Here is a 24134-nt window from a genome sequence, read left to right on the forward strand (position 1 = left end):
GTCTCAACAGAGGGAGCTCCACGATGTGCCCTCAGGCTGCTAAAGTTAGCGACCTGATGCTCCGACACCTGATCTACGGTGAAGAGCAGGGGCCCGCAGAGGGCAGAGGGTTTGCAGCTGGTAAAGTTACAGTCCTACGGGTTCAAAAAGGCAAAAAAGGGAATTAACAGTGAAAAGAAACACAAGACTCTAGACAAACAAGATGGACCTCCCTTGGCCCAATCTTACATAGTCAACAACGATAAGGCTAGCATTTCCTGATCATTAGCTGCTCGTCGTGTTCCTCTTGGGTTGGTCTTCGGCCCACTTTTCTGTTTTCTGTGGTTAGGTTTGGTACACATGCTGTTAATTTCCTGTTAAAACGTATATCCGTTGCACTGATTCGACCTACTATGACAAAGAATGTAACAGGGAAGAGAAGGTTGAGCCAAATAAGCAGTCAGCAAGTAGAATTTTTATTGGAACCAGCAAGCAACGGTGCCTATAAAACAGCTGTGCAACTCTGCAGGATAATGCATGTCAGTTAAAAATGGACTGGCCTTCATACTAAACTACCACAGCGCGTGACAGGACGAACAGACAAGAACAGACTTCAGCGTTCGTGAACTCTCCCACAGCCCACGTGTGGCACAGCGAGGAACTGACATTTGAAGGCTTTCAGAATGAATCTCTTCTTTTCACTCTTTCACTTACTCTACACCTTTAAAAGCACTTCTGGATGGTACCGGAGTCGCTTTCAAGCAGTGATGTACACGAGTGCCGCCTGCCGCAGCACTAAACTATTTCATTGAACTGTCCCATGATGAATAAACTGCTTTTAACATGGTTAAGCTATAGAATGTGTATGGTTTGGTTATGTCTGTCTTAATTGCTTCCATTACTTTATCAATTACCTGCATATTTCAGTCCTTTTTTTACACATCTCATCCACAGCCTCTCCGGACGCTGACCTTTTCTCAAAACTCGATAAACCGTCAATGTCGTGGTGCCTCACTGTTGGTCAGCCTTAAAAAATAATGCGATTTAAAAAATGCTCATTGTCACATCTAAGAAAAAAACTGAAAAACGGGGGACAGCGTAGTCAACGTCTACTGAACGTCTACTGTCTCTCTGAACGTTCGTGCCACTCTGATTTGTTCTTTATCTGACTACAGGTAAATATATGACTTGGCCCCAGCTGACAAGTAAACAACACTTAATGCCTTTTACATCTTTCCAAAGCTATAGAGTGACATGTTGCCTCGGAACTAGATATTTCCCACTGTGCTCATTTCATAATTTCATAATTCAGAGGTTTAATTTGTAAGGAGTTGGTGGGGTGCAAATCTGTGGCTCCCCAGATCATAAACCCGCCCAGCCATTCACATTTCCATCAGTTACCCTGTGGCCCATAGAGAAGGGTGTGAAATCAAATGTAATGTTCTAAAGAAGTCACACAGATTAAAAGTTAAAAACACATATAAACACAGTTAAACATTGTCAAAAAGTGAGCATCCTGTGCCATATTATGTCATACTTCCAGAAAAATTCCATCATGCATGTGCATTGAAAATGTGCATTGTAATCAGCAGATATGTCCCACGTGTATGTCTCTTTAAAAAATTAAAGATCGACCTTAGGGGTGGTAGTATTGTGTGACACACTCACCTAAGACAGGGTGGTGTTTTACCACACTTGCCTATGAACCAGAAGACCCAGGTTCAAACCCCACTTACTACCACTGTGTCCCTGAGCAGGACACTTAACCCTGAGTCTCTCCAGGGGGGGAATGTCCCTGTCACTACTGATTGTAAGTCGCTCTGGATAAGGGCGTCTGGTAAATGGGAATATGTGCTGACATTACTACCTTAATTAACATTTTTGACTTTTTCCAAGGGGGTTCTTCATTGATTCTGCAGCTTCTGACCTGCCCGCCCTACTCAACCCACCCAAATGTGTCTGTATTTCTGATTATTACCGAATTATTTAAAATATTAGCTATGAAGCTGCAGTATATCTCATTGCTACTTGTGTCTTAGTAAAGAATGGAGCCAGGTCTCCACACATTAGCCTGCAGGCCTGCAGTGGACGTGCTGAACCGGGGCCTGGGCACTCGTACAGGTGGGGCGATGCCAGATGACTGTGAGCCGCGGAAAGCCAGGGGACTCAGATCCGGGGCGCTCTTAAACTGCCTGTCCGGCGTGAAGTGCACAGCGGGGCCATTGTGGGCGAGTCCCCCTGCACTGGGGACCGGAGCTGCCGAGATGCGGGGCAGAGCCGGGAGACCTCCTGAATGGAGAGGAGGCGGAGGCATGGGGGCGCAGACAGGCACAGGTTGTTGGGGTGGAGGGGACATTACGTCAGACCTCCAAAGAGGCTCGCCCAGGGTCGTTGCGGAACGCGGCACTAAGACAGTGGGCTTCAGGGAGGTAGACATGGGTGTTGGTGTGGAGAAGCGCTTGATCTCCTGTACACGAACTGATTTCACAGGCATTGCAGAGGCTGGCTGAGGCTGATTGGTTGATGTGACCGGTGGGACGCCGCCCCCGTAACTGAACAGAGACGGGCTGAGCTGGTACGGCTGCTGGTTCATCCAGTTCGTGCCTGGTCTGTGAGGACTGGCATGATGCTGCTTGGCCTTGGTGACCTCCACAGACTTGGTGGCACGCTGAGCTCCAGGGGGGCAGGAGGGGGAAAGCAGAGGGTTGTAGCTAATGGGGGGCGGGGCCCGGATATTGGGCGAGTATTTCCATTGGACAGGAAGTGAAGGTGTAGGTGAGGGTGGGCGTGGCTGAGGAGTCGCCTTTGGCATGGCTGAGGGTTGCTGTTTGTCTACTACATAGCGGTCCATTCGACTCTGCCTTCGTGCAAACAGTTCAGCTCCCTTTCCCCCAAACTGGGGCGTAATCTGTGGAGCATGGTGTGCCGGTTTGGGGGCCACAGGTGGGGGAGGAATCTTCTTGTTCCTCTGGGCCTGCATGAAGTTGCAAGCTTCAGCACCCAAGTTGAGAAAGTCTTCCTCTGGGCCAGACTCAAAGCCGGGATCAGGACCTGCCTTTCGCCTCTCGTCCAGGTTCTGGACCAGTGAGAGCAGCTCAGGGTTGGGGGAATTGGTCTTCTCCTCTGCCTGACTGAACATTGGCTTCTTGGAAGGTCGACGCCAAGCCTCCTGCAGAATGCCAGTCCGGGAAGCAGGCACAGCAATCCTCTGCTCCCGGGACGCCAGTCCCTCTGACGGCAGACCATTTTGCTGGTGGGCTTGAGCAGGGACAGTGGTTGCCACGGTGACGTATGGATTGAAGGAGACCCTGTGAGCTGAGGGAGAGTCCATGGGTGGTGCTGCAGATGGATCAGACACATGTTGGAAAGGCTGCACATTGACAGTCGTGGGTGTGCCGGGGGAGTATGGCATGACGGGACTTAATAAAGGTGTAGTTTGAACATGGGGTGGAGGAAGTGGGTGGGTTGGTGTGACAGGGGGGAGGGAGTAGATCATGGGAGGTGTATTAGAATAAGTGGGACTGAGAGGTCCAACTTGTCCAGCAGGTGGGTTTGAAGGTGCAGTGGACGAGAAGGGGGCTGCAGACATGGGGGACTGGGGCGAGAAAGGACCTGGCCCAGATGTGGAGGACGGGGAGAACAGGCTGGGAGGTCCGCTGACAGTCGCCGGCCGGGCGGGGATGTAAAGAGACGCGGAGGAGATCGCCCGCTTCACCGCTGGTCCAGGGGAAGCAGCGAAGGCCGCAGGCATGTTTGCCACGGACACCGCCCTCGTGCCCGTGTTTGGGTGGAAGACTACGGGGGCCGTGGCAGATCGGTGGGTTACACAGCCTGGGGCGAAGGGCTTGGCTGTGCGGTTGAGCACAGCGTTGCCAGCACTGGTATCGGCCTGACCCGGGGAGTCACTGGGTACGGCAGAGGTGACTGTAGGTGCCACCTGCCTGGTGGGGGACAGGAAAAAACTGGTGCTGCTAACCGCCGACGGGGTCCCGTTCACCATGCCAGTGGGAGGCTGCACTGCAGGGGGACCTGGGGTGGACACAGTCAACTCAGCCCGCTGTTGAGGAACAACATGTCTGGGCACACAGTTGGCGGCTGGTGGGGCGAGATGCTCCTCTGACCGCTTCTTCTGTAGCTGGAACAGCTGTGCACCCTTTCCGGATGACCTGCTGAGCCCCATGTGGCCATCTGGATCCTCCTTTCGGTCAGAGTCCATTCTGCAGGCTGATGACTTCATGTCCAAGATGTCCAGGTAGCCGCTGTCCCATGTGGGGTCAAGGCCATTTGAGGCAGCGATCGTTTCTTCATCCATCTCTGATTCACTGCCCAGAAAGAAGCTCTCGTCCTCCTCGTCTTCGGTGTCCCCGCGGGAGCAGGTTTCTCCGTTGACGCTGCCGAAGCAGGTAAGTGTGTACTTCTTGGCGCGCTGCCGCCGCTTCTTGAACATGAGCACTCCCTTGGAGTTGGGGTTGGGCGAGTCAGTGAGGAGCGAAGCGATGGTGCGGCACTTGGACCGAGCCTCCTTCACCTGCTTCTCCTGGATGCTCTCACTCCTGTGGAGCTCTGTGGGGAAGGAGACACAAACATTTCAGACCAGGTAGCCATCTTCAACCTGCAAACCTCCACCCTCTTTCACACATGACATCATAGGCCGGAGCCATGGAACGTTTCACCAGGAAGGTGTCCTACTGGGTGAGAAGACCTGAATGTGAAACCACTGAGCTAGCATGACCTATAAAACACTATAAATGGTCATTATCACAACCTTTGAAACAATAATGGTTTTTGCATTAGATTTGGACATTTATAAAGAACAAATTACAAGAAGCATCTTCTCATGTTTAAAGTAGGATACAGGGTTTGGTATTTAGCGCCCTCTCGTGGAATATTGCGTGTTACTGCAGTTTCTGCCATGACATGGTAAGTATGTGTGAGGGAAAGACCCTGATCAGGAGGCTACGAAGTAGAATTTAACAGAGCAGCTTAAAAAAGTCTGATTACAAGTCTGGTTTCAGCGACTTTTTAAGGTACCTTGTTTGCCCCTACTGTGGAAGGGTCAGGTAACAATTGCCCTTTGTGAAGATTAATTTCAACTCGAAAAACTGAAAAAAAATCTGTAAGTGTAAATCAGCTCACATGTTTTTATAGAACCTGATCCAGCCTCTATAAAAATTATTTTTACATATCACTATAGTTATAGTTACTAAACTTATAATTAATTCTAAAAATATATACAGTTCCAGCCAATTCCATACAAGCATACCAACAAAATGTAAATCAGTAGCACTCAGCAGGGTCGTGTATATACACATGAATACATATAAAATTGGCAAGACCTTTGGTTGAACGTATACACACTCACAGATAGAAATGTCCAAAGTTAAATATACAAAACTCAAATGAACATGAAAATTCCAACAGTAAAACTGCAGCGTCAGCCCCCCATGACTAAAGCGGAACAAGTTTACCTGCGTAAACGGGGGGTCCTGAGACTTCAATCTCAAGGCGAGATGTGATGGTGTTCATCTCAGCCGGCTGAAAGCCACCGAGCGTCTCTCCCCGCCTCACCCAAACCCAACCTCATTGGTGCATTTTGGTCCGTGATCTCATGTGTTGCACTTTTTAAAGACCTTTTAAAGACCTTTTGTCTGACCACAATATTCTGCCAGCAGTGGCCCAAAGAAAGGCATTATGTCACCTCTCCTGATTTAGACAGGTCCCTGGCAGTGATGGACACGGCCCACCTGTCTGAGGGCTTGTTACGACCCTGCGGGCTCAGGCATGGAGGCCTGACATTGCTGACATGCGGCAGCGCCGGGTCGTTCAGAGGAGAGGCGATTTCGGTACCGCACAAACTCGCATATACACTCTATCAACAAAGGAACGCTGTAATGCCACTATCAGATGTCCATGCTGTCCCAGCAAGGTCTCCTGGGTACTATAAACACCGACGCCAATGTCATATGACCTGTCTAATGGGGACATAAAGGAGACATTAAATGAATAAACCTCCACACGCACATAAAACACTGCCGACATACACATTACGTACAACATCCTAAACTCACTCCAAATTTGGCGAATTCCCGGCACAATTCAATGAATGAACAATGCGAGACGTGCTGCATGTCATGACGTTGTACGTATCTGTGCTCGGCTGCTCTTGGTTGAATGCAGGCCCTATATTTTAAGCGAGGTGATGGTGGTGTCAGATAGAGCCGAGCGTGGACCAGGGTCTGACGCCAGGCGGCAGCTGCTGCATTACAGGGCCATGAGTCAGGGGTAAATATAGCCCGCGCCCCACCAACACCCCGTTACGCCCGCTCACCAGACTGATCAAATCGATCCCATTTTACACCGTGCTAATAATAAAACCGGAGTCCATCTTCTTCATCATTAAAACGACTTGATAACGCTGGGGAGGGCAATAAAGTCTTAGCTCGCTGCCAGAAAATGCATCCTCGATGTGTTTATGTATTTGCCAACTTCCTCATGGCTGACATCTCCATTTCTGTTGCACGCTTCATCTCCGTATTCCCCGCACGGCAGGTCAGCTCGAAAGATGCGGTTACCGCTGCTGTCCACCAGGGACAGACACCAGTGCAGCGCTATAAGAGGCGGGCGCCAATAAAATGATGAAACTTCCCTAATTCAGATGGCGATCTGGCACAACATGTTCACTTCACATTCACGTTACAGCCAGATGGAAGGTTCGGAACATTCTAGCTTTAAATACTTGAACTGTTGCTTCTCTCTGAAATATCCTTTACAATGTAATAGAACTTATACAATTAGTAGAAAAGTCTATTTGATTTTGTAATAAGGTCAAATCTGTTGCATCCAATATTATACAGTAGTATAACGTGTAACTTAACTTTCCAGACGGAAGAGATGGAAAAAAGATTCTGGATGGAGATCATGATGAAACGCTCTAGATACTTACTGGCTTGCCTGGCTTTGTCCATGTAGGTCACAGTGAGTTCTTCATCCAGTGGATTCTGCACTGGTCCCACCATTGGCACTAGCTGCCTCCCAGAGGACAGCATCAGTGCCTCCTTGGCCCTCTCATGGGACACCAGCGGTGGTGGGATGGTGAGAGGAGGCTCCTGGAAGCCACTGTCCACCTCCGTGGCGCCTTGTCCGTCCTGATGGTTGCTCTGGTCGGAGTTGTCGGACACGTTCTCCGCAGGCAGGTCCCAGTTGGGTTGGATGTGCTGGTACACCACCTCCCTGCGGGGCACGCCCGGGAACTGTTCATGCCAGCTCTGGACCTGGGACCCGTAGCCACGGCCGTCAGGCGCGCTCTCGTAGCCGCTCATCTCAGACGTCTCCTCCTCCTCTGTGGGCGGGGCTCGAGGTGTTTTGGCTGGAGAACTGCTGGGGCTGCGCCGTTTCTGACGACGATGGCGCTCCTGTGCTGCCACATCTGCATCGCTGTCCGTTTCTCCATAATACGCCTCGCTGTCAGGAGGGGACGTCACACACTCAGGCCCGCCTCCTGTGGGGGAGGTGACCAAGCTGCGGTGGCTATAGGTGGGCGTGGTTCTGGATAGTGGGGCAGGGCCCAGATCTACCCCCGACTTTAGAGCCGCTGGAGCCCTGTCACCAACAAGAGAACGGTTAAAAACAGGAAGCGGGGCAGCTCGCATCACGTCGGAACGCCGCTCTGACCTTCTGATGTGCAGCTGCAGCTTCCCTCGGCCGGCTGACAGCAGGTCGATGAGGTCCATGGCCTGCCCGTGGGACAGGTCCCCACAGCTGGTCTCATTGATGGACACCAGCTCGTCCTCCTCCCGTAACCCAGCGCGACAGGCTTTACTGTGTTTCCTCACCTTCACCACAAGAGGGAGACAAAACCGCTTCAAATTGTCATTTTTACTTGTCCTGTCCACAGTAACACGTGGTATGACATGCAGTCTGGAACGTCTCAGAACATTGAGGTTCCCCCGATGGAGCAGCTGGATCTGTTGTGTGGATTCCACAGCGTTACAGTAAACCCACGTGTCACACTTGGACATTTCTAATAAAGGATCATCTTATCTTAAGTGGTGGTGGCCTAGCAGTTAAGGAAGCGGCCCCGTAATCAGAAGGTTGCCGGTTCGAATCCCGATCCGCCAAGGTGCTACTGAGGTGCTACTGAGCAAAGCACCGTCCCCACACACTGCTCCCCGGGGCCTGTCATGGCTGCCCACTGCTCACTCAGGGTGATGGGTTAAATGCAGAGGACAAATTTCACTGTGTGCACTGTGTGCTGCTGTGTATCACATGTGACAATCACTTCACTTTACTTTACTTTATCTTAACACCGTTCAAGAGAAAAAAATCAAAGCTGCTAGAACACAAAAGCCAGGCCACCTGTCAGAAACACACACACACACACACACACACACACACACAGTAACACATTCCAGGCCGGCCTGAAAGAACAAGGGCCCATCAACACATTCACCCCTCTTCCCGATAAGATGTCAGCAGAACAGCACTTGCTGTCCCCCAAAGTCACTTATTCTTGACCAGCATTCGCTTCCCGCGGCTTTAAATGGGACGAGGGTCCACGACTTCGATTCTGCAGCTTAATCTTCTGGAATTGGGGTGACCGGCGCAGACTGCCTGGGAGCAGCTGCCACCACACAGCTGTGACCCGTGGCCCCGTAAATACAGTCCGCGGTCTTCGGGGTCACCGGAGTCTTTCAGTCAGAAGCAGTGCAGTTCCGCTGCACTAAGGTGTTCGGAACAAAGGCCAACATAGTTGTCCCCTTTCTACCCACCAGGGCCTAGGGTAGTAGTAGCTCTGCGGGTAACAAACCAGACACCCACAAAGTCCCAGGTTCGAACCTCTTCCCTCACATTTACAGCATTTACCAGGCGCCCTTATCCAGAGCGACTTACAGTCAGTAGTTACAGGGACAGTCCCCCCCTGGAGACTCTCAAGTGTCCTGCTCGGGGACACAGTGGTAGTAAGTGGGGTTCGAACCCGGGTCTTCTGGTTAACCACTAGGCTACTTCACCCTGAGTGTCTCTGCCACTGCTGATTGTAAGGCGCTCTGGAGACGAGTGGAACCGCAACGTGGTACCGTCCGGTAAATGTCCATTAAATGCACGGCTCCGTGTGGACTGATCCGGTGCTCCTAACCGTGGTTGTAGTTACAGGGGGAGAAGAGAGGAGCTCGGCACACGTTGCATGTTACCCGTGAGAACATCTTCCTCCACTAATAAAACACCCTGATATGGAACGCTACTGACTTGGGGTTCATCTTGATTCATCCTGATGGGAAATAAACCAAGGTTCTGCCATGCACAGGATGTTCACGGTCCATGTGTCCTCCCGAGAGGAGGTCCAGCTCCATGCATCACTCTTCTAAAATAGACGCTTCCATCAGCAGCGCTGGGCGTGGAAACGTCGCGCATGAACAACAGAGAAGCTACATCCCTACATTTAGACCCAGCAGTTGTGGGAGATCTTCCTGGGCTGTAAATGGCGGAACGTCTGGGCACCGTCCCAGAACGTCCCCGTTCACCTTCACCTTCATGCGTGATCACGCACGTAACACACCAAGCTGGTTTAGATGCGAATACGGACATCAGATTATATTTCTGGGGTCTGAAAAGGTCAGTGGCTGCAAGAAGAACCTCGAGATGGTGCAGAACTCTCCCTTCACTCCACCTACCTTGGACACTTGGAGGGGCTTGTTGTGCTCCGCGCCCCCCTGGAGACGGAACCCCCAGGGCGCCCCCCCCGACAGCGTGACCGCCACCTCCTCAGCCACCATCGTGCTCCGCTGCTCAGGCCGCCGGGTTCCTCGCCGGCTTCAGATCGGGGCTCGGCGGGCGCTCATCGCCGAGTGTCCCGGGCTGGAGGGACGCAGTGGGGGAGGTCCTCGGCCGTGGAATGGGGGGCGTGGGCCGGCTCCGTTTAAGAGACTCACACTTGTCCTGTCAATCTGCAGACACATACGAAGGATGCTGATAAAGCCCCCCGAAATAACCGGGCCGGCCACTCCGGGGCTTTTGTCTGTGGGAGCTGCTGAACTCCACCAACTGGGGAGAGGACGGGTATTTTAAGAAGCGGATTCCTGTGGACACAGAACGTGCAATTTAAAAAGGACAGACTGAAATATAAACCCTTCAAATTCCTCTAGCGGAATACATACACCAATCAGCCAGAACATTATGACCAGGGAGCAGCACTGATCACCTTGTGCACTCACGCCTGGCTGTTTGTGGGATATGAAAACTGCAGCTTCTCAATCATAGGTCCTGATGTTCTGCTTTATTGATCTATAGGCTCTTTATATTTTAAATACTTTCATTAATCAAAAATGTTGGCGTATGATGTACATTAGAGGCCAAAAGTTTGGAGACACCTTCTCATTCAACGTGTTTTATTTATGTTCATGACCATTTACGTTGGTAGATTCTCACTAAAGGCATCAAAACTATGAATGAACACATGTGGAGTTCTGTACTTAACAAAAAGTGGAGACCTGGCCTCCACAGTCACCGGACCTGAACCCAATCCAGATGGTTTGGGGTGAGCTGGACCCCAACAAGTGCTAAACACCTCTGGGAACTCCTTCAAGACTGTTGGAGAAGCATTTCAGGTGACGACCTCTTGAAGCTCATCGAGAGAATGCCAAGAGTGTGCAAAGCAGTAACCAGAGCAAAGAAACTAGAATATAAAACATGTTTTCACTTATTTCACCTTTTTATGTTAAGTACAGAAGTCCACATGTGTTCATTCATAGTTTTGATGCCTTCAGTGAGAATCTACCAACGTAAATGGTCATGAACAGTTTGGTAGAACAGGGTGGTAGTAGCCTAGTGGGTAACACACTCACCTATGAACCAGAAGACCCGGGTTCGAATCCCACTTACTACCATTGTGTCCCTGAGCAAGACACTTAACCCTAAATTGCTCCAGGGAGACTGTCCCTGTAACTACTGATTGTAAGTCGCTCTGGATAAGGGCGTCTGATAAATGCTGTAAATGTAAATGTAAATGTAAACAGTTTGGACACCTTCTCATTCTCATCGAATGAGAAGGTGTCCAAACATTTGGCCTGTACTGTACATCGACTCGCACCAAAATCCTTTTGCTGGATAACATGAATCCCATAAATTCATTATTATGTGAGTGAGATTCTTCAACATTGATGAAAGATAAATAAAAAGCTAAAGAAAAATAAAAAGCTAATATATGGCATTTTATATGTAACATTAAGGTGTTGTAGCCATGCAAAATCTGCAGTACGTGCCGATGCTGGTATTCTGTGTCATGTGGCACATATTCAGACTCATACTTTCAGTAATATGATTTTTCCTCATTTTTAATAAACAGACTGGATTTCATGCTAATTCAATGTCGCATTTTGTCTCTACCTACTGTTGGTTTTGGGTTAGAACTACATTATTAATAAAAAATTCAGAATGTAAGCCAAAGTCAGTAAGAAATTTACTAAAATAATTATAATTTTAATTGCAAAAAAAGTAATAACCTTTCCGAGTCAGTTTGTAATCTGTTTGACTAAAAAATACTGACTACAGTGCCTCACAATGTACGGTTTTCAGGTTTGGAAATGATTAATGAATGAGGATGATGATTTTATTCGAGCGCAGCGCGGACGAAGGTATGATGTCATTGTTTGGTCACGTGACCCCTGCAGCAGCTGTCAGCAGAGATCCAGCGGCGCGTCTCCACACGAGGCCCCGCCTACCTTCACGCTGATTGGACGCGACGCCAGGTCTAGGGACCGTCCACAAAGAGTTGATGCGCTCAGAGGCCCTTCCGTTTCGTTTAAAGACTTTTTTTCTCGTTAAAGGGGGTTCAAAGTTCGTGTTACTACAGAGACGTTCTCCGTGGAGTGAAAATGTGTTTGTTCTTATCAGTCTGTGGGTGTTGGGCCTTCGAGATGGTGGAGCGATTTTTTATCCGCTCCCTTGGTCGAGCGGCATTACCACACCTTTGTCGCGAGTGGACGCCGAAGTTGCCACACCCGCGTTTTCTAAGCTTACATGGGCAGGTTGTCGAGACCATTTCAGCCGCTGCTCGTTTGGTCCCGCGGGGCAAAATAAAGTTCTCCACTGGCGAGCTTTGCGTGGCTTGCTTACGATTATTAACCCGCGCCGAGAGAGTGCGGCTCGTCCCTGTGTTGAATTCGCGCAGGATCTGGCAACCCCGACTCCGTCGGCTCGTACTGGCACAGCGAGGGCACCGCGGAGCGGGCGTGGGTCAGCGTGGCACCGCGGGATCTCCTTCTGGTGGTGGGGAGGAGTGTGACTGGCGGGCAGACCGGCACAATTCGGGGGTAAAGAGGAGGAGGAGGAGGAGGAGCGGGGATGATGGTATTTCGGGGGGACCCGGCGGGCCGCTGGTGACCATGGCCAGCGGCACCGGCGGCAGCGTCATGCTGAAGTGTGTGGTGGTCGGGGACGGGGCCGTGGGCAAGACCTGCCTGTTGATGAGCTACGCCAACGACGCCTTCCCCGAGGAGTACGTGCCCACGGTGTTCGACCATTACGCAGGTGGGTTCACAGGTGGGCGGGTCACGTCATCACTTTATGTTGATCATAAAAAGCAGATAATAACGGTGAAGAGCTGGATAAAGGGACACACACACACACACACACACACACTGTCAGTGCTGCAGGATGGGGACTGGAGGTGCTGATGCTGTCTCCTGTGTCTGCTGTTCACAGTGAGTGTCAACGTCGGGGGGAAGCAGTACCTTCTCGGCCTGTACGACACTGCTGGTCAGGTAGGACCACTAAATCCAGTTATCTTTCAAGTGAAAATTATGTTTTTTTTCGTCGTCACAGCACACGGTGACACAGTGAAACGTGTCCTCTGTATTTAACCGTCACCCTTGGTGAGCAGTGGGCACCATGACAGGCACCTGGGGAGCAGTGTGTCAAGTCTTCATTTACGGGTCCGCTTCATTAAATTAACCTCTATGCTCACCAAACAATCTTAGTTAATGAAAATTAATGAATTCACTCCTTATGAAGATGCAGAAATACCAGGAAAATAATCAAAAATCAATACAATCAAAAAAAAGTGAAAAGTTGGAAACAGAGGAGTTGGTCCAGCGTCTTTGGTGGACAAACCAGTCTCTGCTCTCCAGACTGTCCCGGTGGAATGAGAAGAGTGGGGCCGGGTGAGGTGTGGAAGTGGAAGGGTCAAAAGGCAGACTGGTGGTTGCCACAAAGTCCTTCTACCGTCGTGTCCCCCGACATAAATAATTTTACAGGAATGACAACTCATCTGTGAAGTTTTGAGACCTAAAATTTGTGAGATGAGTGCCAGTTGGACAGAAGGAGCTTTTTACCACCCCCCATGTAGCCTGCAACTTCTCCAAAGCAGTTTTAAATGGACAAACACAACATTAACAAAGTCTACAAAAGGGCAGTGGTGGTTTGAGGGTCTAGCGGTTAAGGAGGCGGCCCCTTAATCGGAAGGTTGCCAGTTCGAGTCCCGATCCGCCGAGGTGCCACTGAGGTCCCCTTGATGAAAGTACCGTCCCCACACACTGCTCCCTGGGCCACTGCTCACCAAGGGTGACGGTTAAATACAGAGGACACGTTTCACTGTGTGCTGTGCTGCTGTGTATCACTTTCACTTGATCACTTTTTAAAATCAGACGCGTGTAGTGTGACATTGACCTGGGCTAAAGCCATTCAGTCGGTGTATATAATATGAATTATGGTTTAGATGGAGACGTCCCTGTTTTCCTGAAAAAACAGTGTACCCAGAATGCATCACCTGTTCTCGCTTGGCATCTAGAAGTATGAAGAAGCACGTCTGGCGCGATCGGTGCATCTTGATTTAGATCAAAAGGAAGATCTCTTCTGGAGTGCATCCCCAGTCCGACGGCTTTGTAGAAAATGCCGGCTGTAACTCCACTCAAGTATGGAGTTATGATCTGACCAAATGCTAATAAAATACACTACTTGTATTTTAGGCAGCACTATGGGGGTGCGGCACACAGTGTATAGGGGCGTGGCAGTGATGCCAAGAGGCAACAATTCCGTAATTAGGGAGATGATTTGTGTATTTTTGGTTTATTACTTGTTCACAGTGATTGTGTTGTGCCCCTCTGGTAAAGGTGAAAGTGTCAATCCCAGCACCCTGCCTTCAATTTATCTGTAGCAGCAGAATAAATATGCATATGAATCAATCCAACACACACTCACACACCTTACTTGCCAGAACATTTTTCATCTTTCGCCGCTGTAATGAAATATCAAGGACTTTGTTCTGGATATCGTGTGTTGGTAGTGGGCGTGGTCACGTTGACTGGAATTAAAGCGCCTGATAACCTGCATGTTGGTGTTGGTAGTGGGCGTGGTCACGTTGACTGGAATTAAAGCGCCTGATAACCTGCATGTTGGTGTTGGTAGTGGGCGTGGTCACGTTGACTGGAATTAAAGCGCCTGATAACCTGCATGTTGGTGTTGGTAGTGGGCGTGGTCACGTTGACTGAAATTAAAGCGCCTGATAACCTGCATGTTGGTGTTGGTAGTGGGCGTGGTCACGTTGACTGGAATTAAAGCGCCTGATAACCTGCATGTTGGTGTTGGTAGTGGGCGTGGTCACGTTGACTCGAATTAAAGTGCCTGATAACCTGCATGTTGGTGTTGGTAGTGGGCGTGGTCACGTTGACTCGAATTAAAGCGCCTGATAACCTGCATGTTGGTGTTGGTAGTGGGCGTGGTCACGTTGACTGGAATTAAAGCGCCTGATAACCTGCATGTTGGTGTTGGTAGTGGGCGTGGTCACGTTGACTGGAATTAAAGCGCCTGATAACCTGCATGTTGGTGTCGGTAGTGGGCGTGGTCACGTTGACTGGAATTAAAGCGCCTGATAACCTGCATGTTGGTGTTGGTAGTGGGCGTGGTCACGTTGACTGGAATTAAAGCGCCTGATAACCTGCATGTTGGTGTTGGTAGTGGGCGTGGTCACGTTGACTGGAATTAAAGCGCCTGATAACCTGCATGTTGGTGTTGGTAGTGGGCGTGGTCACGTTGACTGGAATTAAAGCGCCTGATAACCTGCATGTTGGTGTTGGTAGTGGGCGTGGTCACGTTGACTCGAATTAAAGCGCCTGATAACCTGCATGTTGGTGTTGGTAGTGGGCGTGGTCACGTTGACTGGAATTAAAGCGCCTGATAACCTGCATGTTGGTGTTGGTAGTGGGCGTGGTCACGTTGACTGGAATTAAAGCGCCTGATAACCTGCATGTTGGTGTTGGTAGTGGGCGTGGTCACGTTGACTGGAATTAAAGCGCCTGATAACCTGCTTGTTGGTGTTGGTAGTGGGCGTGGTCACGTGCACTGGAATTAAAGCGCCTGGTAACCTGCAGGTTGGTGTTGGTAGTGGGCGTGGTCACGCTGACTGGAATTAAAGCGCCTGAAAACCTGCATGTTGGTGTTGGTAGTGGGCGTGGTCACGTTGACTGAAATTAAAGCGCCTGATAACCTGCATGTTGGTGTTGGTAGTGGGCGTGGTCACGATCACTAGAATTAAAGCGCCTGATAAACTGCATGTTGGTGTTGGTAGTGGGCGTGGTCACGATCACTAGAATTAAAGCGCCTGATAACCTGCATGTTGGTGTCGGTAGTGGGCGTGGTCACGATCACTAGAATTAAAGCGCCTGATAACCTGCATGTTGGTGTTGGTAGTGGGCGTGGTCACGCTTGTGATGGTTACTGATGCAGGAAATGGTCATCTGATCATCAGATTATGATGTCTGGAACGTGTTTGAGTACTCGCTGTCCTTGACTCAGTATTTACTGATACATTTACATTTACAGCATTTACCAGACGCCCTTATCCAGAGCGCCTTACAGTCAGTAGTTACAGGGGACAGTCCCCCTGAAGCAACTTATGGTTAAGTGTCTTGCTCAGGGACACAATGGTAGTAAGTGGGGTTTGAACCTGGGTCTTCTGGTTCATATGCGAGTGTGTTACCCACTACGTTACTACCAGCCTATTTGTAGAGCATGAAATGTGTGTTTGTACACACTGCAGCCACGCCGAGTAAAACGCGCCGGAGGAGGAAAGCGGGTTTGTGCACCGCGTGCCGATCTGAGGCTTGGTGGCGAGAGGCGGTGATCAGATGCAGTGAGGCTTTTAAACAAATACAAGGTTTATGGGTGTTAGTGGCCTGGTGTGTAAGACACTGGGGCAGTGGTGGCCTAGCGGTTAAGGAAGCGAACCCGTAATCAGAAGGTTGCCGGTTCGAATCCCGACATGCCGATGCGCCACTGAGCAAAGTACCGTCCCCACACGCTGCTCCCTGGGCGCCTGTCATGGCCGCCCACTGCTACAGAGGACACACGTCACCATGTCACCATGTGCTGTGCTGCAGTGTTTCTCAAAGACAAATCAGAAACCAGAAAAGCACAAAGTCCCAGGTTCAAACCCCACTTACTACCATCGTGTCCCTGAGTGTCTCCAGGGGGACTGTAACTACTGGATAAGGGCGTCTGGTAAATTACGTAAATGGTTATGTATTTGCTTTGGTTGCTTTGAATTCATAAATGTGTGATGAAAATAGGAGAAGTGAAAGACCATCGCTGGAACACTGTTGCTTTATTTAGGTTTTGTTCTGGCAGAGACGTCTGAAACAAATCCTCAACCAATCAGAAGGCCGGGGGGTAGTATTTATAACACACACACACACACGCATCCACACACACACACACACACACACGCATACACACACACACATACACACACATACACACACACACCCACATACACACACACATACACACACACACACACGCATATACACACACACACAGTGGTGGCCTAGCGGTTAAGGAAGCGGCCCCGTAATCAGAAGGTTGCCGGTTTGAATCCCGATCCGCCAAGCTACCACTGAGGTGCCACTGAGCAAAGCACCGTCCCCACACACTGCTCCCCGGGCGCTGGTCATGGCTGCCCACTGCTCACTCAGGGTGATGGGTTAAATGCAGAGGACAAATTTCACTGTGTGCACCGTGTGCTGTGCTGCTGTGTATCACATGTGACAATCACTTCACTTTAACACACATCCACACATACACACACACACACCCACATACACACACACATACACACACACACACGCATATACACACACACACACACATACACACACAAACTCACGCACACTAGCCACATATTTGCCACAGGTGTACATGGTCTGATTTGAGGGAACGTTCTTCCATTCTCCACCTCCGTCACGTTCTCCAGTTTTTTGGTGCTGCGGCTGCACTTCTACTAAAATTGGATCGATACCGAGAAGATTCGCACGGCCCCTGCGAGAGGATGACACGCAAATCCGTGAAGCGTTCCATATTTTATTGGGCCAGTGGTGGACTGGCTGGTAAGGAGGCATCCCCGTAATCAGAAGGTTGCCGGTTCGAATCTCGACCCGCCAGGGTGCCACTGAGGTGCCACTGAGCAAAGAACCGTCCCCACACACTGCTCAGGCGCCCACTGCTCACTCAGGGTGCTGGGTTAAATACAGAGGACACGTTTCACCGTGTCACCGTGTGCTGTGCTGCAGCGTCTCACAATGACAATCACTTCACTTTAGACTGTGACGGAGATCCGGTATCATTACACAACTTCATGTTGGTATTCTCGTTCTACCAAGGGGACAGAGCGACAGTCCCCCCTCTACAGATACTCAGGTTAAGTGTCCTGCCCAGGGACACGATGGTAGTAAGTGGGGATGAAAGCTGCATGTTCGCATGTTACAGTCCCTGGCGAGTGCTACGTTAGCATGCTGTTACACCTCCGAGTTGGAGCTCTTCATCTCGGCTTTTAATCAGGCCGGGCCAGGTCAGGTAGAACATCTGGTGTATGGTACAGCGTCTTGTGTTTCACATGTTGCAAATATGTTCAATTAACTGTTCATTTTTTAATAAAATTTGATTTGTAATTCTTGGCCACCATCATCAGGTGATGCAAAAATGGACGCTGAGAAGGTGAAACGGTGGCGAGCCACTGGCCATTTTGTTTTAAACCCGCTCATTTTTTCCCCTTCACAAAGTAAGACGATACCCAGAACGTAACTCGCCGTTTACTCGGACAGGAGGACTATGACCGCCTGCGGCCGCTCTCCTACCCCATGACGGACGTCTTCCTCATCTGCTTCTCCGTGGTGAACCCGGCCAGCTTCCAGAACGTGCGGGAGGAGTGGGTTCCTGAGCTGCAGGAATACGCGCCCAACGTGCCGTACCTGCTCATCGGGACACAGGTGGGACACGGGACATCAGATCCGATGGACTCGCTTTTCAGCGGGCGAGTCCATTCACTCTCATCCAACACGCTTATTTAAAGTCATTTTAATATAACCAGCTTTATATGTAGGGTGGTGGTAGTGGGTAACACAGAAGTCCCAGGTTCAAACCCCACTTACTACCATCGTGTCCCTGAGCAGGACACTTTACCCTGAGTGTCTCCAGGGGGGGACTGTCCCTGTAACTACTGGTGTAAGTCACTCTGGATAAGGGCGTCTGGTTTGCTAATGTCACATCAAGCCTTCAAGTGAACCACCTACCCAGTCCTTAAATTCTGTACTTATAAACAAAGTTTTATATACCCCCTCCTGTCAATACGTCCCACACCCGGGTGTAGTGGACCATCAGTCTTCTGCCTTACTAGAGTTAACATGCATTAGTTTCTATGTACTAGATCGACTTGAGGGACGATCCAAAGACTATAGCGAAGCTGAATGATGTGAAGGAGAAGCCCATCGTTACGGAGCAGGGACAGAAGATGGCCAAGGAGGTGAGAACACTGCTTTGTGTAATATATCTTTTGGCCACTGGTCCTATTTCTGGCGCTGTTTCCATTTTGAAATAATGGAACTAAACTTTTTTTTTTTTTTTTTTCTTGACCATGTGATATAATGGCGATATAAAACGTGTGCATTCTGTGCCACCAGCCTTCCCGTAATGACAGGGACGTTTGCGACCACCGCACGGTGTCCGAATTTGCCCTGATCACTGCCTGCTCTTCGCAGATCGGTGCCTGCTGCTACGTGGAGTGCTCCGCCCTGACCCAGAAGGGACTGAAGACGGTGTTCGACGAGGCCATCATCGCCATCCTGGCCCCCAAAAGAGGGCCGCTGCGGAGACGCCTGGGCCCTCGCTGCATCAACTGCTGCCTTATCACATGAGCCAGGCAGCACAGGATGGCCATGAGGAAAAGGGACATTAAGACAAGCACATAAGAGACAATTTTATTGGAAAGGGACAAAAGTCCAAAGAGTCGGCTCAACAGGTGCACAAACACAGAAGTGACCCGTTATCAGACACCCTAAACCGGGAAACGCTGCGACCGCCGTCTTCTTCTTCTTCTTTTATTAAAACCGCCGTTTAACTGATGTCAGCAACGCCGGGACGCTTTCTGTACCAAACGGGGGGAAGAGGACGACCGGAACACCAAAAGCCTAAACAGAACCCCCAAAAAACGGCAACACGGAAAGACATTTGAGATGATAAACGAGGGGGGCGCGGCCTGGTCTTCGTTTGGTGGTTGTGGGACCGCCCCCTCGTCCCCGTCCCCCGCTTCATTTGCTCTTGTACGTCAGCTGCTTGCGGTGCCAGTGGATCCAGACGGGCGCGGCGACGAGTCCCGTCAGAAAGCCGACGGTGGCCCCCAGCGTGCAGGAGATAGGCCACACCTACAAGACAAGGCCAGCCAATGGGAATGCGGCAGGAGCGCGCGAGGCTGTGCCGTGCAGATCAGTGTGGCGTGTGTTCGCGTCTCTGCGTGTAAAAGATTTGTAATATCGTATGGTTTGTCGTCGCCGCCATCGAGGCCTTGCTCCTTCATTCTGGAATAGTGAATTTTAAACAGCTGCTTCTTTCTATCCAGAAAACTTGTATTTGCTGTTTATGCTGAGAAGTCTACCGGGAGTAAAACTCCGCCCTGTCGTTCCGCCTGCTTTATTACGGAAAAACAGAACAATTTTACATAAAGACGGGTTTCATAAAGCCTGCTTAGCGTGTGGTTTTATTACAGATTACGGACGAAAGGTCGCTGTGTGGAACAGTGTGACGGGATGAGGGCGGGAGCCGCCGGGGAGCCACTGAGGTCCCGCCCCCCCCACACGCTGGCGCCCACTGCTCACCGAGGCTGACGGTTAAATGCAGAGGACACGTTTCACCGGGTGTCCGCGCTACATGATGCCTGTTAAACGGCTTCAGTTAAACGGTTAAAACATCACCGGCCGCACCTATCTGCAGCGTGACCGTAAGCGGTGATGTAACCGCTGTTGTGGATTATCACCACTTCTCCTGGAGATTTATTTGGGGTTTAGGGAGTTCTGGACACACACACACACACACACACAATCAACACTAATCCAGGAAACGGTGTGATGGCGGGCGTTTACGGGTAAGAAATGTGCTCGTGCAAGTTTTACCTGCCACGGCCGGTCCCAGTCCAGGGGGATGGGGAAAGCGCCGAGCCAAGCTCCCACCACACTGCAGCCTGCCGTTATCTGCAGAGACGTGTCCCACACCGACATGGCCCTGGAACATAGAGGGACAAAATGAATACAGAGCGTGGCAGCCGTGACACCGCCATGTAAAAAACATTCAAATTGACGCCGGATTTGGTGCAGTCAATGGTTGTGTACGTGTAGGCAAAACCTGAAAATCGCACCCAACAACAGCAGCTACATGAAAGAAGTGATGTATTTAGTGCACCGACCCGTCCCGGCTGAAGACCCGGATCCAGGCCTGGACGTTGGGTCCCAGCACACACAGGCAGCGCAGCGTGGTCAACGTGGACAGCAGCACAGACAGAGAAAACGTCTCCAGAGTGGACCTGTCATCAGGCAACACGGGGAAAAACCTGTTAAAAACCGCACACGCACGCACACACACACACACACACACACACACACGACTTACTCCAAAAGAGGAGCCCCATAAAGCACCACGACGGCGTGGAAGAACAGACAGGACAGCAGGAAGTGCAGACAGGACTTGACCAATCTTGACACCTGAAGAACAAAACACGTTCATCCTGCTGTGGTATACGTGGGTGCCGGTTTACGTGGGTGCCGGTTTACGTGGGTGACGGTTTACGTGGGTGACGGTTTACGTGGGTGACGGTATACGTGGGTGACGGTATACGTGGGTGACGGTTTACGTGGGTGACGGTTTACGTGGGTGACGGTTTACGTGGGTGACGGTATACGTGGGTGACGGTATACGTGGGTGACGGTTTACGTGGGTGCCGGTATACGTGGGTGCCGGTATACGTGGGTGACGGTATACGTGGGTGCCTGTATACGTGGGTGCCTGTATACGTGGGTGTCGGTATACGTGGGTGACGGTTTACGTGGGTGACGGTTTACGTGGGTGACGGTTTACGTGGGTGACGGTTTACGTGGGTGACGGTATACGTGGGTGACGGTATACGTGGGTGACGGTTTACGTGGGTGCCGGTATACGTGGGTGCCGGTATACGTGGGTGACGGTATACGTGGGTGCCTGTATACGTGGGTGCCTGTATACGTGGGTGTCGGTATACGTGGGTGTCGGTATACGTGGGTGCCTGTATACGTGGGTGCCGGTAAACAGGGGCGCCTTCTTCACCTTGTGATGCAGCGTATGCTTCTTCGCCGGCGGACTGACCCCCAGAAGCCCGAACACCGCGACGTTGACCGCGGCCACGGCCCCACAGACGGAGTAGAGCCAGACCAGGTGCGTCCTGTACACCGAGAAGTTCTCCACCAGGACGGCCGGTACCACCGTCGCCATGAAGACGGACGAGGCGATGATGGCGTGGGCCGAGGCCATGGCCCTGATCTCAGAGTCCCACATGGTGCTGTGCGACGGGAGAGGAGCAGTGCAGCATCTTCATCACGTTCTTATTATCATTATAATAAAATACCTCTGCGGTATAATGTTATGATATGGTAAATGCCTCTCACCGAACTCCACAGCGCGTCCTCGCTATAAAACGGCTCCACTGACGGCCGCCATGGCGGCAGCGAATAAACTTGTAAATCAGGCCCGTTTATAAGACGGGATCGTCGGTCGTTTGTCCGCCATTGACGTGCCGCTCATCACTCTGCCATCACACCTGAACATGGAACCGAATTCAAAATAAAGGTCACCGACATGTTCAGAGAATAAATTCGGCTAAGCGACGGTTTCATTTTAGCAATGCTTAACTTTGAATATAATAAATAAATACGAGATGCGAGATGGTAAATTTGATTTCTTCCAAATGGCTATTCTTCCAAAAGTCTAAGAGAAATTTCACTTTTATTTTGACTCCTAAAGTATCTTTAGGAAGTGCAAAGAAGGTAGGCGGGAAATGATGTTGAGTGACATAATTTTGGACCAATGAGCGATCTGTACTGTGTTCCGCAGCCAATCAGTGGCGCGCTGGCCGTGTCGCTGTAAACAGCCGCTGTTTTGCGGAAACGGCTCGTCTCCCGGAGAAGCTGCGGACTTGGCCTGTATTTACAGCCGACGCGTTAACCGCCCCGCGACACGATGGTCTGCGAAAAATGTGAGAGTTCAACTACTTTGTAGTGCGGCATTTCACGCTTCATTTCATATTTTGTCAGTCGCGAACCTTTGAAATCGGGATGATGACGCTTCGGCCAAGCGTCTCAGCAGTGTGTAGTGTTAAGAGTCAAGTAAATATGTGTGTTTCCTTCGTCTTATTATTATTATTACTATTGTTTTTAAGGCGAAAAGAAACTTGGCAAGGTGATCACCCCCGACACCTGGAAGGATGGAGCGAGGAACACCACAGGCGAGCAGCTTTCCTGGTTTATAACTCGCACGGCTTCCTTTTAAATGCTTTTATTAAAACGTATTTAACTCTTCCAGAGAGTGGCGGCAGGAAACTCAACGAAAACAAAGCTCTGACGGCTAAAAAGGCGAGGTGTGTAATACAAACGGCCCAGTTTAACCTCAGTAAAGTTGCCAGTGAGCTGTGTATTGGGCAGATATTCGCGGATCTCCGCCGGAGAACCTGCAAATCTCCACTTTCACAAAGTCATGTGCGTCTGTGGACTTTACACACACGTTGGTCCAGCCGATAAATTGTCCTCGCTGCAACGTTTCAAAATAAAAGCTGAACCTGACCCTACGGTGATGTACATGTAGTTTACACACGCAGTTTCACCCCAAGCCGAACGGCGCTGTAATGGTGTAAATTAAATTATTATACCGTCAAAAGAGCGGCGAGCGTTTTAAATTGTATTTTTTCGCTTTTTCAACGTGCTTGTGTAAGTGCTACGTGTCTTTGGAAGTGTAGATTTGTAGGCTTTTGTCGAATACAGAGCTTACGTCCCGTGTTTATGACGTCACGGCGGTCTCATGCGAAACCCTGGCCACTTTGCAGGTTCGACCCATATGGGAAGTCGGGATTTGCCACATGTAGGATCTGCAAGAGTTCCGTGCATCAGTCGGGGTCACACTACTGCCAGGGCTGCGCCTACAAGAAAGGTGAGCAGAATCTCTCGTCCTTCATTATTCCTATATAATAATGACCTCTCTCTCTCATAATATTCCTCTCTCTCTCTCTCTCTCTGCAGGAATTTGCGCCATGTGCGGAAAGAAAGTCCTCGACACCAAAAACTACAAGCAGACCTCGGTTTAGTCGCGCGTTTTCTACCAGGGACACGACGTGACGACGATTGCCAGTAGCCTGGGACGAAGTGTCCAGCTCGTTCTTTCCCCCTCGCCAGCTTGCGGTCCTGTTCGTTGTGTGTTCGGACTCCCACGTGGCCACAGTAGACGGTCCCCAGTAACAGCAATATACGGCCATGCACTGTTGTGGACAGATCTGGAAGTGCTATTAGAAGTTATGTAAATACCCAATGAACTCGGCTTTTTTTATGATTTATAATATTCGAGTTTGACGCACCGCTCGATAGAACTGCTAAGTAGGTTACGACCCCTTTTCCCTTATTTCCAGAAACTTAGGGTTAGGTCTTCAGGTCTTTTATGGGACGTGCACCTTCGTGCTCTCCTTAATATGAAACTGTCATGCATTTTTTGTGATAATTTTTTTTGGTTGTGAAACTTGCCGTGCTCTGTGCTTGCGTTGTTGGTGCATGATTGTCCGTTTGGTATTAAACTGTGTTATAAGATGGTTTTGGTGCCGGTGAATGGCGAGA

General features: G+C 50.3%; 5 protein-coding genes and 1 non-coding gene across 8 annotated transcripts in view; 4 read left to right on the plus strand and 2 right to left on the minus strand.

The window, feature by feature from the left end:
- LOC114764417 (inactive ubiquitin carboxyl-terminal hydrolase 54-like) overlaps positions 1-24134 on the plus strand; it is a 135729-nt gene that overhangs the window by 59523 nt on the left and 52072 nt on the right.
- Positions 433-18372, minus strand: LOC114764406 (synaptopodin 2-like protein). 3 transcript variants are annotated; one of them, XM_028954034.1, is made up of 5 exons: positions 18099-18369; positions 9648-10052; positions 7651-7811; positions 6923-7578; positions 433-4542 (listed from the first exon to the last, which is right to left on the minus strand). In XM_028954034.1, the coding sequence occupies exons 2-5, from the start codon at positions 9747-9749 to the stop codon at positions 2015-2017; spliced, it is 3447 nt and encodes a 1148-aa protein (XP_028809867.1). In that variant the 5' UTR covers positions 9750-10052; positions 18099-18369; the 3' UTR covers positions 433-2014. The 3 variants fall into 3 exon arrangements, with proteins under 3 accessions (XP_028809867.1, XP_028809866.1, XP_028809865.1); XM_028954033.1 differs by having other exon boundaries at positions 6923-7811; positions 18099-18372; XM_028954032.1 differs by lacking the exons at positions 9648-10052; positions 18099-18369 and having other exon boundaries at positions 7651-8070.
- Positions 12021-19977, plus strand: rhoq (ras homolog family member Q). Its single transcript, XM_028954048.1, has 5 exons — positions 12021-12501; positions 12676-12734; positions 18066-18230; positions 18668-18763; positions 18999-19977. Exons 1-5 carry the CDS (start codon positions 12357-12359, stop codon positions 19152-19154), a joined length of 621 nt encoding a protein of 206 aa, XP_028809881.1. The 5' UTR covers positions 12021-12356; the 3' UTR covers positions 19155-19977.
- LOC114765461 (U6 spliceosomal RNA) lies at positions 17226-17328 on the plus strand. The gene has a single exon (XR_003742647.1). It is a non-coding gene; the product is annotated as a U6 spliceosomal RNA (small nuclear RNA).
- On the minus strand, positions 19204-22078 carry LOC114764414 (phosphatidylinositol-glycan biosynthesis class F protein-like). Its single transcript, XM_028954047.1, has 6 exons — positions 21927-22078; positions 21589-21820; positions 20899-20990; positions 20696-20812; positions 20406-20514; positions 19204-19661 (listed from the first exon to the last, which is right to left on the minus strand). Exons 2-6 carry the CDS (start codon positions 21814-21816, stop codon positions 19548-19550), a joined length of 660 nt encoding a protein of 219 aa, XP_028809880.1. The 5' UTR covers positions 21817-21820; positions 21927-22078; the 3' UTR covers positions 19204-19547.
- LOC114764416 (cysteine-rich PDZ-binding protein) lies at positions 22397-24109 on the plus strand. Its single transcript, XM_028954049.1, has 5 exons — positions 22397-22513; positions 22697-22762; positions 22840-22894; positions 23357-23460; positions 23550-24109. Exons 1-5 carry the CDS (start codon positions 22498-22500, stop codon positions 23612-23614), a joined length of 306 nt encoding a protein of 101 aa, XP_028809882.1. The 5' UTR covers positions 22397-22497; the 3' UTR covers positions 23615-24109.

Source organism: Denticeps clupeoides, chromosome 15, assembly GCF_900700375.1.
Source record: "Denticeps clupeoides chromosome 15, fDenClu1.1, whole genome shotgun sequence".
Lineage (NCBI taxonomy): Eukaryota > Metazoa > Chordata > Actinopteri > Clupeiformes > Denticipitidae > Denticeps > Denticeps clupeoides.

Excerpts from the sequence above, each read along its gene's own strand:
- rhoq (XM_028954048.1), top strand. The coding sequence starts at position 12,357 with ATGGCCAGCGGCACCGGCGGCAGCGTCATGCTGAAGTGTGTGGTGGTC. Across the intron at positions 12,502-12,675 it reads GGTGTTCGACCATTACGCAG|TGAGTGTCAACGTCGGGGGG; the intron begins GTGGGTTCACAG and ends TGCTGTTCACAG. Across the intron at positions 18,764-18,998 it reads GACAGAAGATGGCCAAGGAG|ATCGGTGCCTGCTGCTACGT; the intron begins GTGAGAACACTG and ends TGCTCTTCGCAG.
- LOC114764416 (XM_028954049.1), top strand. Across the intron at positions 22,763-22,839 it reads TGGAGCGAGGAACACCACAG|AGAGTGGCGGCAGGAAACTC; the intron begins GCGAGCAGCTTT and ends TAACTCTTCCAG. Across the intron at positions 22,895-23,356 it reads CTGACGGCTAAAAAGGCGAG|GTTCGACCCATATGGGAAGT; the intron begins GTGTGTAATACA and ends GCCACTTTGCAG.
- LOC114764406 (XM_028954032.1), bottom strand. The coding sequence starts at position 7,997 with ATGTCCAAGTGTGACACGTGGGTTTACTGTAACGCTGTGGAATCCACA. Across the intron at positions 7,579-7,650 it reads CTGCAGCTGCACATCAGAAG|GGCTCCAGCGGCTCTAAAGT; the intron begins GTCAGAGCGGCG and ends TGTTGGTGACAG. Across the intron at positions 4,543-6,922 it reads GGACAAAGCCAGGCAAGCCA|AGCTCCACAGGAGTGAGAGC; the intron begins GTAAGTATCTAG and ends CCTTCCCCACAG.
- LOC114764414 (XM_028954047.1), bottom strand. The coding sequence starts at position 21,816 with ATGTGGGACTCTGAGATCAGGGCCATGGCCTCGGCCCACGCCATCATC. Across the intron at positions 20,991-21,588 it reads AGCATACGCTGCATCACAAG|GTGTCAAGATTGGTCAAGTC; the intron begins GTGAAGAAGGCG and ends TTTGTTCTTCAG. Across the intron at positions 20,515-20,695 it reads CGGGTCTTCAGCCGGGACGG|GGCCATGTCGGTGTGGGACA; the intron begins GTCGGTGCACTA and ends TCTATGTTCCAG.